Source organism: Betta splendens, chromosome 14 (genome assembly GCF_900634795.4).
Source record: "Betta splendens chromosome 14, fBetSpl5.4, whole genome shotgun sequence".
NCBI lineage: Eukaryota > Metazoa > Chordata > Actinopteri > Anabantiformes > Osphronemidae > Betta > Betta splendens.
This window is the reverse complement of record NC_040894.2, coordinates 16,895,391-16,908,852: the sequence shown is the minus strand read 5'-3', so window position 1 is coordinate 16,908,852 and position 13,462 is coordinate 16,895,391. Positions and strand designations below refer to the sequence as shown.

General features: G+C 39.0%; 1 protein-coding gene across 9 annotated transcripts in view; it reads right to left on the bottom strand.

The window, feature by feature from the left end:
- The window catches only part of amot (angiomotin), a 162,924-nt gene extending 150,539 nt beyond the window's left edge, over positions 1-12,385 (bottom strand). The window contains exons 1-4 of one of the 9 annotated variants that reach the window (XM_029172838.3): positions 12,119-12,385; positions 3,473-3,685; positions 2,667-2,727; positions 458-1,415 (exon numbers count right to left, since the gene is read on the bottom strand). In XM_029172838.3, the coding sequence (XP_029028671.1) occupies positions 458-1,415; positions 2,667-2,727 (1,019 nt within the window). In that variant the 5' untranslated portion in view covers positions 3,473-3,685; positions 12,119-12,385. Of the gene's footprint in view, positions 1-457; positions 1,416-2,666; positions 2,752-3,472; positions 3,686-12,118 lie in introns of those variants that run through there. The other 8 variants (XM_029172837.3, XM_055502057.1, XM_041073644.2 and 5 more) reach the window with 8 other exon arrangements.
- Positions 12,386-13,462: the final 1,077 nt, after the last annotated feature.

Here is a 13,462-nt window from a genome sequence, read left to right as displayed (position 1 = left end):
AAGGCAGATGGCCGCCCACATCCTTGTTCTTACTTGGTTCTGCTGGAGGTTTCTTTCTCGTTAGAGAGACAGTTTTTCCTTTCCACTGTTGCTGTCAAATTGTATTAAAGGCTTGCTGTATGTGTGATTTGCTGTGTTTTAGTTGTGTAAGGTCTTAAACCTTACCATGTGAAGTGCCTTGAGATAACTTTGTTGTGATTTGGTGGTATATAAATAAAACTGAATTAAACTGAATTGAATGCATTCTTGTTAAGTCTGAAGTATTTCAGCCCAATAAAATTTAGCCCAAAGTAACCTAATGAAAAAATGCATATATTCAGTATTCAATGCATTAAAAAATGTTCAATGTTAAAGGTTGTATATATTAATACAAGCCATTCAATATATACCTATCAGTTTCAGGACATTGCATTTATTAGTCAAGCATCTTAAGTACCTGTGCATTCATGGTCCTTACCTGAACGAGCCATATTCAGGTGGAGGCTGATATCGAACATGGGGCACTTCTTTTGAGTGCTCCCTCCCCTTATGCTCTTGATAAAAATTGCATCCTGGTTCCTGTTGCTTGAAAGGTGAGCCCACACCTTTAAATGGGTAGTCTGGAGGTGGCCCACGATGTTGTGGCTTGTAGTAGTCACCTGGTGGACCTGGAGGGGGCAGCTGGGGGGAGAGAGGAGCACTGGTGACAGGGGCGTGGGCCTTAACACCGCTGGTGGCCAAAGACAGCTGCATAAGTCGTTCACTGAGAGACCGAACATGTCCTTGTTTCAGGTCTTTCAACCCATCATCTTGGTGGACTTTGCCAGCACCACTAACTCGCTGAACAGTAGGGCGACCTTCAGTGCGCACCTTGGTGCTGTTTACCCCAGCGACATAGAATGTGGTACCCACTGACGCAGGAAGAGGAGGCTGTTGTTGCTGGTTGTTCAGCTGCTGAGACTGAGATGGAGGGCCATGGCCACGAAAGTATTGTGACTGCACTTTGGCTTCTTCATATGTTGGTAGGTCCTCAGGGTTGGGGCATGGCCCTTGGCCATTCCCTCCACTTCCAGTCCCTAAACCTCCTCCCCCACCACTGCTACCTCCCCCTACTCCTACTCGAGATGAGCTCAGCTTTTCCAAGCCATTGTCTGTTTGCAGCTCCTGCCCTTGAGGCTCCTGGCGGGCAATGTGAGGAGTCTTTGAGAGGTCTTCAGCTGGGCCAACCTGTGCCTGTCCTGTGTAACCGCCACCTCCAGCTCCTCCTTGTTGTTGTTGCAACACATAGTTTCGGTTCATCTGCTCCTGTAGGAGGCGCTGCAGGACAGTGCTGCCACCACTCACATTGTTACTGCTGTTGGATTCTTCGACTGCAGCCCTCATCTCTATCTCACGCTGGCCACGTACCTCATGAAAGGATAAGCTCCGTCCACGGTCTGCACCACCAAGAGGTGTAGCAAAAAGACAGAACAAAATAATAAGTAAAAGGCAGTGTGGCGATGGAACGAGAAATGTACATTATCACAAAGGAATGGACTACAATCACACAACAATAAAAGCACGGTAGAAAAAGGGAAGGAAAAATAAAGCATACAGAACAGACACAATCATTCACCACCACCAAATACACAAAGCTAATGCAAGACTACAGAAGAATAACTTTAAACATGAATATCATTAATTTGACAACAAAAAATATATTTCTACAGTAATGTTTTTTTTATATTATTACTATAAAGATAATCACTGGCCAGCCTAAAGAAAATCTCAGTCAGTTAATGTCACACTTGCACAAGCAGGTTAATTGGTAAGATGATGATACAATGATTGATTCAGATTTTGTAAACACGCTTCGTTTTCGCAGTTACAAGTATTTTTTTTCCACTTCTGAAACTGTATATTTCTATTTTTCATTCTCAGTGGTGCAGGACACAGGATGAACATCAAAATAATTTTACCGTCATGTTGCTTTCATAAGCTGTGGAAGCTGCAATATTAAAGGTTCTGGGATTTTACGCTACAAGTGGTTGCTGTCAACTAAATAGGCATCAAGGACAAAGGAATACTTTTTTAAAACACAAAACTAGAGCAGCCCATAGGAACTTATTTGATTTTTTGTTTAAACATTAGAAAGCAGCTTGTCAAACAGAAAACAATGCCACAAATGTAAATGCTGACATGAAAACATTAAGTCTTAATTAGAATTAGCACTAAAACAAAGATAAAAACAGAAAATCAAATGTGTACAATTTAAAATAATGCTAAAGGGGCCCAAATCATAGAGAGCCAACTTTATAAATTATTGGGGGGGGGGTTCATTCCCTATATTAAAAAAGAGAAACAAACACAGGAACAAAAACAACAAAACCTAGTGCTATAAATATAAAGAATGCAGAATCATTTTCAGTTAAAACACATTCAGTGCTGTCAAAGTTCAAACCAGTTGCAACACATTAACTGCAAAGACCCCAAATCATTTTGAGTCAGAAGGAAAAGCTTGTTAGAAAATCAAGAAATATGGCATATTATTGTACATTCAGTTGTTTTTTGTTGTCTGCAATTAAATCTTCATTTATTTATTTATTTATTTGTTTACCTTTATTTATTATTGTGGTTTCTTTTGACAGCACTAAGTGTTAATAACCTCACTGATTTTTTTAAATCTACATAGTAAGGAAGTTTTTTACATCTAGCGCTTTCTGTTATTCTTCTCATTCTCAGGGATGAAGATGCTTTTTTCCGAAACATCTGTAAGTACATAAAATGACATGAGACAAACAGAAAACATCAGCTTTGGTGGTGAGGCAAATAATTCTCTTCAAGCTAGAGACAAAGAAATAAAAAAGGAAAACTTGTTAAAAATAAGATATATTATGTATGTATTAAATCAAACAATTTAAATTTACTGTAAGTGAATTCCACAAAATTATATAAATATAATAAACCTGTAAACACAACTATTACAGTAACAACTACACTACAAAAGCAGTCTTTTAGTTTTTGAAAAATCAAAACTTTTTAATGTTTTGACAGCTTTTTGATTTAAAGGTCCTCTATTATGCAAAAACACACTTCTTTAGTCATTTATATACATTTCTGTGCATACAGACAGACACCACGGGGTTTGGAAGTGCACCCAGTGCTTTCCTTATTACATTCTTCTCAGTCAAGGATTCACTACTTGTATAGGTAATTTCATCAGTCTAATGACATACTGAAAGACAAGCATGTGTTTAAAATTTTGGCAAGATGTCAAGATGTCATAACTCTCAGAATTAATATTGAATCATTTATTTTGGTTTCTTTTCCTACCAAAACACAGTGTTTTATGTCAGATTGACTGAAAAACTTTGTTTGAGTAGATTAGTCCTAGGGTAAAAAGAATTACACCATGACCAAAAAAGCTCTCTGCCCTCATTTCCCTTTGCTATTTTTTTTTTTTATTTTGTCTCTAACATCCTTCCTTTTTAGTTCTGGGATCGCCCTCACGTACCTACTTGTATGGCTGCTGTTACTGTGCTCTTCTAGGATCATCAATTGCTGTACAGCTACTGCACATGTTGCAGTGTTGTAACAGGTTCAGCAGGCAAATGTTAGGTTGGACTAGGCGAATGAGGACAAAAATGGCATTAATTCCCAGGGAAAAGTAATGGCAGTTGGTTTAATTTCTGGTACTGGCCCTCCAGCCAGCCGTCTCAACAGGTCACTGTAAAAATGCAGAAACACTGATCAACATTTAAGGAAAACAACAACAACAACAACAACAACAACAACAACAATAATAATATAACTTATTTAACCTAAGCTAATTTTTACCCATCCCCTGAGGGGAGCAGTGGGCAGCCACAGTGCAACGCCCGGGGAGCTAGTGCAAAGTGTTTTACTCAAGGACACACTTGGTGCTTTGGTGGGCTTGAACTTGGGACCTTCTGCTCCCCAAGCAAAAGTTCTACGAACTCAACCTCTATTATTAGCTGCAAACCCTGCATTTTTGAATGTCTTTTGTAAAAGGCTGAGGTTATAGAAGCAGAAGTTCGCCAGTTTGATCAGGTGTGTTTTTAACAAGACACTTCACACCATCTCCCCGGGCGACCCCATGTGTGGCAGACCACTGCTCCCCCATTGGAGGTATGAGTCAAATGCAGAGGACAAATTTCCCCAAAAGGAACAATAAAGTATTTATGTTATTGTTCACATTGCATTATACAGTTCAAAAGAATGATCACTTCTCAGCTAGCGGCTGTTCTGTGAGGTACAGTATGCTCGGTCAATAAAACAGCTACAGAAAAAGGACAATTGTAACAAATCAGTTATTGCTGCTTGGAGTCTTGTTCTGGCCTTTGAGTGCATGCACAACTGCTAAAAGCATTTTCATGTCTTGTGTGATGCAGTGCCCCCAGCTGGTCAGCTAGAAGGAGTGTGTTAGCGTTGGAATCCCCCCTCAATCAACACAGGGTAGAAATAAATGATAGACAACCATTACAGAGCAGGAACTGTTCACCTACAAATATGACTAGACAACCTCAGATTTATAGTATGTCAGTGTGAACAATGCTGTATTTCTGCCCATTCTGTAATGAGCTAAACATAAACCACAAGTAGAAATCATCTACTAGAAAAATTTTACATCAATGGCACAGTCACTACATATATAAACATATATTGATTGTAAATGGGGAAAGTCTTACCCCCTTGATATAGAGTGAGGTAACTAGATCAGGGGTTAAAGATCCCAAGTACCTATAAACATCTCCCAAACTTTACGGTCATTTTGTACTGTGTGGACTAGACTAGACAGACCTCTAAGGACTATTTTTTGTCTGGGGAAAATAGTCAGACATACGTTTATGTATTCTGATTTATGTTAGGGAACGATATAATGATGTTGTTATACATAAGATTTATGACACATTTGTTCAGTGTGAGAGCAGAATGTTGCTGTGTGAATGTTTGAAAATAAATGTTACACACTGCTTTTTTTGAGTTCGCCAGAAAGTGAAATGATTTTCTGTGAATGGCCAAAATTTTATCACTGACTAGCCTAGTCACTAGGCTTTTCAAGTTTCAAGAAAGAACCAGGACAACAGTGTGTCAAGGCTACTGTGAAAGCCCCATTATCCAAAGAGATAGAGACAATGCGCATTCTTCCCAAAACTGCAACAAAGAAACAGATGATGTCCTTGGCATGTGTTCCTACTGCAGGTTCTTGAAGCACCTTTGAGCACAAAGGGTAACTCTTATGAACACAAGCCCATAAGATGGACACTGGACGTGCCTCCTCTATCTATGAAATGTGAAAGACAGCAAAAGACCACACAACTGCAGCTTTGTCTGTTACACAGTTTTAATATTGCTTTCTTTTTACAATGTGCCCTACCTCTGTGGCTTCCTCAGAAATGTCCAGTCTTCTTTTAAAGACCAAGAACCTAATCCAGTGTTTGCCTCAGTTGCAATATAATCTACTGTCTTTCTGGTTTAAAGTGGCACACCTGTCTTTCCATTTCCACACCTCCCCCATCTTGTCTTTCCTACTCTGACAGGTGGGGCCGGGTGGAGACAGGTGACTCCAGCGACCACATAATACTGAGCCACTCCTTCATACCCGTATGCTCATGTAACTGCTTTCCCAAAAATGTCTGCCAAACATCAAAAATGTAACTACTACAAACTGTAATTTCCCTTTTTTCTGCTTGTGACTTTGTCTCTGAGCATGAGTGACAACCCCACAAAATTACACACTCACTCAGTGTTGACTGGATGCTTGTCATCTTTGCCAGCCACCAGCATGTGCCACATTATATTAACCTGTGTGTGCTGCTCAGTTTACACTCATTGCCTACTACGACCCATGCGCTTTAAGGTCACTTTAATCTGGCACTATTAGAGTATATAGATTTGGGATCAGATTGAATCAGGTTTCTGATTGAAATATGCAATTGAGTAGAATAGACACATGTATGCCTGCTGTCATAACCTGTATTTATACACCAATAAACCCTTGTTTTGCAATGGCTTGAAAATTCAGCAGTAGCAGTCAAAACTTAAAACCACCATTCAGCCCAAATCCATCAGCTGAGAATGGGTGAAGAGTCTTGAAAAGCAAAACATAAATAACAGCTTCTGTTTGATGCCTCCTGCATATAAAAGACATAATCACGTGTGTTTAGATACAATGTTTTGAAAAGGGAGCTAACTGATCAGTGAGGTTAGTCTTTTACATTCCACTGCTCCTTCCAGCATTTCCAGCTGGATTTATATATATATATATATATATATATATATATATATATATATATATATATATATATATATATATATATATATATATATATATATATGCCCCACAACACTGAGTTAATGAAACATTCTTTACAGTTTAGGCTTTAAAGAAAAACTTGACCGAATTTCAATAGGGGCTGACCAAAACGACCTTGGGTAGTTTGTAGGAATGAAGGGACACTCAGATTCCCACATATTATCTATGCAGAGAAATTATCATTCATTCCTCTGCAAAAGTCTTCTGACACATCTCAGAAGCAGCAACAGCACCAATATTGTGTCCGAAGGTTCTGCTGTAAATTATTTTGAAGACAGCAAGTTCTACAGCACAGTCGTGGTTAGTTGTATGAGCACAGCACCAATGAGTTACGCCGTATGGGGGAGTAAAAGGCTGCCACTGCATCCTGCAACAGCCAGGAGTCAGATACATTATATCTTTGCGCTGAAAGAAGCACAACTGAATCTAACAGACAAACCTTCAGACATTGCTCAACATTTTTAACCATGTGTCTGAATAAAGTTTAGCAGCTTTTTATTTTGAATCAAAGCAAACAGTTGTTAGAAAGCCACAGATTCTTGATTTAGACAAAACCCTCTTTTCTTCATCTGCTGTTAGTGGCTGGAAAAACAAGACGGTTGTCCCTTCCAAGAGTGTCTGTGACGATACGCTACCAGCCGATACTGCCTACAAAAGGCTGAAATTAATTAGTATTAGAGAGTTCAATTCAATTCAATTAAGTTTTATTTAGTTGTCTCAAGGTACTTTACAAGGTATGGTTTAAGACCTTACACAACTAAACCCAACAAATCCTACATACAGCAAGCCTTTAATTGTGATAATTACAGTTTAACAGCATCAGTGGAGAGGAAAAACTCCCGCTCTAATGAGGAAGAATACTCAGGCAGAACCAGGCTGAATGTGGGCAGTCAACTGCCTCGACCGGTTGGGGTGAGGGGATAGACAGAGAGAGAAAAGCACAGCAACAACAAACAAGCAACAACAGAGCACAGACAGGATTGTTGGACCAGGGACTGGATACAGGCAGGATGGTTTGATCTGCAGGTGCCCATCCAAGACACAGTCCAATGATACTTGTAGGTGAGGACAGAGTGGGAGAAAGAGGGGGGAAAAGAAGCACAACTACTGGAAAGACAGGGACAAGGTTAGTTGAACATAGAACAATGATGGGAGGTTATTGGACAGAAGAGTTAGAAGGAAACAGAGGTTCATGTGACTAACAGTCATTGCCAGTTACCTGAACCAGCTCTAATGATAAGCCTTATCAAAAAGGAGGGTTTTAAGCCTGATCTTAAAAGTAGAGAGTGTGTCAGCTTCTCTAACTTAAACAGGGAGCTGGTTCCACAGTAGAGGAGCGTGGTAGCTAAAAGCTCTGCCTCCCATTCTACATTTGAAGACTCTGCCCCAGCACTCTGAGAATTGTTCTGCTGGGAGCATAAGAAACTATGAAGTCTTTAATATAAGAAGAAGCTTTATCATTAAGTGCTTTGTAGGTGAGGAGGAGAATTTTAAATTCTATCCTACATTTTACAGGCACCCAGTGCAGAGAAGCTAAGGTAGGAGAGATGTGATCTCTCTAAGTCCCACAAAAACTCTGGCTGCAGCATTTTGAATAGGCTGTAGGCTTTTTAAGGAGCTGTTAGGACATCCTATCAGTATGACTGAACAGTAGTGGAACAAACACAGAACCCTGTGGCACTCCAAAGCTAATCCTTGTGCATATGGGGGATTTGTCGTTAACATAACAAACTGGAATCTGTTCAACAAATTGGATTTAAAGCATCCCAGTGATGTTCCTTTAATTCCGATGCTATTTTCTAGTCTCCTTAATAGAATGTTATGATCAATTGTATCAAATGAAACACTAACAGGACACACTAACAGGACAAGGACAGAAACTAGGCCATTGTCTGAAGCTAAAAGAAGATCATTAGTGACACTAACCAGAGCTGTTTCTGTGCTATGATGTTTTCTAAATCCTGACTGAAAAACGTCTGTATCTGTACAGGTTATTCCCACTCAGGTGGTCAGATAATTGTTTAGCCAAGATTTTTTCAAGAATCTTAAAATAAAGGGTAAAATTGAAATGGGCCTATAGTTGGCTAGTTCTCCAGGGTCCAGAGTAGGTTTTTTCAATAAAGGTTTGACCACAGCCACCTTAAAAGGCTGTGGTACATAGTCTATATGTAAGGATTGGTTGATTTGATTTAATATGGACGAGCTGATTAAAAGGTAAAACTTGAATAATCTGGTTGGGATTGGGTCTAAAAGACAAGTGGACAACTTGGAAGAGTTAATTATTGAAGTTAACTCCAAATGAGTTATAACTATGTTTAGGTTTAACAGCTACTCCTCCACCTCTACCTGTACTTCTAGGAACATGATGGTTGATGTGACTCATAGGAGTAGACTTATTTAAACTAACATATTCATCCTTCTGCAGCCAGGTTTCAGTGAGACAAACAGATCTATGTGATGGTCACTTATCAAGTAATTCATTAACAAGGATTTAGATGAGAGACATCTGATATTTAATAAACCAAACTTTATTAGCTTACTGTTACTTTGTTTTGTAAGAGGAATCATTTGAATGTTTATTAAATTCTGGTAAGTCACTCTTCTTTGATTTGTTAGTGATTTGTATATGTCGGGGAGCAGACACAGTCTAGGGGGTGACAGCAGTAAAGAACATACAGAGAGGCGTGTAAGACTGCGACTCTGTGTCCATAAACAGCAGCTTGTAACTTTACTCAAACTTCACAGCGCAAGGTAAAACAATAAAAGGCTGAATATATTACCTACTCAGTGCTTATTTGACCGTTCTGTCCCGGCTGTTTTTTTTTTTGGTCTGTGCTGCAGGACAGAGACACAATGCAACCAGCCTTTGGCTCTGCCCGACGCCGGCTCTAGGCTCTCTTCTGCAGGCTACCAGGGCAGCTTTGTCCTCCTCCAAATGGTGTAACTCAGCGCTGTACTCCGGCTCATACAACTAACCACGAACATAAGATGGTGCTGAAGTACTCACTGTCTTCTAAATAATCTACAACATGACCTCCGGCCATTGAATATTAGTGCTGTAGGTGCGAGGGAAAACAATGGCAGACTGAGCAGTTGTGTTCCAGCAGGTTGGCTCCACTCCCTCAGCCTGACCATTGCTGGGGCAGGTATAGAGGAAACCAGGAAGCACTAATTGTAGTTTTTGAGCCCACAGTTTGTTCTGTCGCGAGTGTCAGCTGGCTGCGCAATCATCTCGTTCGCTACATAGTGATGAACAGCACCACCACGGAACAACAACAACAACAGCAGCACTAAAATATGACAACATGGTTTTTAGTGGTTGTCACTGTTGCCTAAGAGCCACAAGGAGCCCAGGAGTCTCTTACTAAGGAGTTTTATTCTGTGTCTTCATGGGTTTTCTCTCAGAGTCAGGTTGACTGGAGTTGCTGCAGATCTTTAAACTGGCACAAAACTCTATGCTTGCTTTGTTTATTTATATTTTGGATATTTTTTGAGTTTTGTTTGAGATTTAAAGAGTCAAAATTAGTTTAAAAAACCCTGATAAGGGATTTCTAAAAAGCAAAACATCAAATAATAATTTTTACATTTTGATTCATCTGATTAATCGATAATCAAAATAATCGTTAGTTGCAGCCCTAGTAATTGTGACTAGTTAAAAAAACTATTTTACAGTTTAGCTACTAAACACACACACCTCCTCCAAATTCTTTCAAAATAAAAGCACCAATCCAGATCTATACCTAAAAGTAGCAAATTTACTACTTTCAATTGGTTTATAACTAGTTAATAACATGATTTCACAGTTTAATATTAATACACAATTCAACATACACAATTCCTTTGAATCTTTTGAAAATAAAAGCACCAATCCAAATCTTCAGTTTGTACAACATTTTTTCAGCTTCTAAAGGGTTATGTATCAATATTAACAATATTAACAACAACAACAATATTAACACATGCACTGTCTCCAAATCCTTTCATAATTAAATCACTCATCCAAATTATTAGGTTTAATAGCACTAAATTTGCTTTTGACTAGTTATTTTTCTAAATAGGTAATGAGACTATTGTATAGTTTTCCTACACACACATCCTCCAAATCTATCAAAAATAAAAGCACCAATCTAAGTTTTAAGATTAAATAGCACTTGCGTTTGACTGATTATTTATGACTTGTTAATTACACTATTTTAGTTTAGCAATTTAAATTACTTTCTCAAAATTCTTTGAAAATAAAAGCACCATTACAAATCTTTAGTTTCAATAGCACTATTCCTGCTTTTGACTGGGTAATTATGACTAGTTAATGAGACTTTTTTCCTGTTTAGCAATTATCGCACCTGTTACCTCCAAAACCCCAACTTTTCTCAATCTCCAACTTTTTTCTCAAATTTAACTACTTGAGCTGTATTAAATATTTCCATAACTTTAAGCTATTGTTTCAGCTCTTAAACTGTTATTTATATATTTTATATATTTGTTTATGTTATATTTTTGCTTATTTTATCAAATTAAGCAAACCCTTCCTTCATTTTCAGCAGTTCTTCAACTTCAGCAAATCTTTTATCAGCTTTCCTCAATTTGAAATTCAACTGCTTCAGCTTCTGCAAAAATTCAGCTCTGTTTAAACAACTCCCAATTCTCTACAGATACATTCATTTATTCTTTTAATGCTTCAGCTACTTTCAGATATGTTTTAAATGTTTCAGCTACTTTCAGCAATTTATTAGCAATACATTTAGTACAACAGCATTCACTGTGCATTGTTCTATGGAAATGCTTTATCTATCTTTAACACACAATCTTTATTATAGTTCATTATTTGATTTAGGTTACCTTGGAAAGTTGAATATCTGTACTAAGCCTACTGTGGTACTGTGTTAACTGACACATCCCTGTGTAGGCGAGCGCACTACTCTCACCTCAGCAGCCTAAAGACAAGTGTAGCTGATGACCAAACTGTCACAGAGTGACAACAATACAACAGATATGTCATTAGTTATTATTTTTACCCAGCACAAACCATTATCAGTCATATTAAGGTGATCTAAAAGTTTATCTGTTGATCTAACCTTACTGTGTGCACAGTTCTGACACAACTGCATCAACATCAATAACACAATGTGATAATAGTGGTACTGTGAATGTGAGTAGAAGGAAGCGATGTCCTTTAGGCTGAAAGCGAACAGGTAGTGTGGACGAGGCTGAAGTTAGCATCTCACTCTCAATAAGGGAAACTTCGGTTTGATCATAATGTTTTACAAAACGTTGTACAGCTGAACATTGACAGCAAGGTTTGTGGAATCGCTTTTCACATTCCACTAAGGCTGTGTTGTCCTATTGCTTCTCTCACTATTATGCCAACCCTATAAAGGGTCATTTCGTCTTTTCTAGTTTTAATAGAATCAGAGTCCTACAAATCAAAAACTATTATTTATAAGGACATGGCAGTTCCCTTCATAAACAACAGCTGGTGCTGCGTTTTTTTATTTAAAACATTTCAAATTCAGATCAAAACCTACTGAAGACTGTTTGCTATTCTGATATTCTGATTCTGATAATATGAACTACTCCACAACCTTCAGGGACCACCATCATAACCAGGCTAGTCTCTTTGTCACTTTATGCACGTCTCTACTGTAATCGGCCATGTTGCACAGTTCAGACATTAAATGAGTGAATATCATGGAAGTTAGATAAAAGCTCAAACTTGTTACTTGATTACTAGAAGCAATGCTTTGTTCTGATTGACCTAAAATATGACCGTAAAGTCGAAGCGCATTAGTCGGAGCGTTCCCATCACTCTGGACGGAGCTGTACCTTTCTGAGCTGCTTCCGTCTTCCTTCTCCGTTCAGCGGGATCAGACATCCTTCGCCTTTCATTTTCTTCTTGGCTTCAAAACATCCACGTCCACACTCACCGCCTTCAGGCCTCAGCCTCGCGGTGTCCTCTGATCCTGTCTACGGGAAAGCGGCTTGTACGTGACCACAAGCTGGTTGTTCTATTCTAGCAACTTTCATGTCTAAGCCATAAAAAGGGAAATAGTAACGAAGTAGCAGGAAGCTCCCCCCAGTCTTTAGTATGACAGGAATGTTCGCGCCCCTCCCTCTCCGCCTCCTCCGACCAATGGAAAATCAAGGAAGTTTTTGGAGCAACAAAGCTCCCCGTTCTGTTCTTCGCTTTTTCTTAGCAATGCATCCGTCACCGTGTTCAAACAACAGTACGTAATCAGTAGACGGACATGGACACGTCTCTCTGGTTCTAGTTTTGATCTTAGCGTCTGTCTCACATGGGGCAGTTGTTCAGATAAAGGTTTTAGGACAACACAACACAGTATTATATATATGTTGTAATAACCTCACAGTTAAACCCCACATACTGATTCATAAGCCTATTTGGTATTGAAATCCTCTTATTATACTAGCTATTGTAATTATATTACTTATACTGCAACCACAAATCCTAGACTTATTAAACTTTATTGTGATTACACACGTTTAAGTTGTTATGGGAAAAAAATGTTTCTTTCTTATTCTATGCAGTTATTATATGATTTATGACTTATGTTCTGCAATTAATAGATTGTGTCTTGTCTTACTGTATGTATTTGACATTTCACCTAGATTGTTCAATGGTTGTCTCTGCCTGATAGACTCTGGACTCTAGCTCCCAAACCCAAGGTCAGGGAGTTGTGTCTCTCTGTCTATTGAGACTAAGTGCTCCTTCCTCTCTGATAGTTAGACGTCAGCGATGCAGGTGTGAGAATGTAAACATCTTCACACACACAGCGACAGGGATGAGATGGTGCATGCAGTCTGATTGGACTACAAAGACGTTCCACCGTAGTCGGACCGAGGGGTTAAAAGGCAGAAGCAACTTGAGGATCGTGGGCTCTTTGCATCACACCTTCGTGGTGTGTGCACTGATCTCCCCAGCTGGTTTTTGGTTTGTTGATGTGCACGATCAACATCCATGCTTTTGATTTGCTTTCCCCATTATTTCTATTTTCCTTTATTTTTATAATAAATCTCACAAAAGACAACTCTCTCATCTGCCTCTTTATGGGAAATTTCCACCACAGAAATTGGCGTCCACGAACAGGATCTGCTGCAGGTCGTCTGTACAGTGTGACCAGGGACGATAGTCCTGAGGACTAGGGTCGC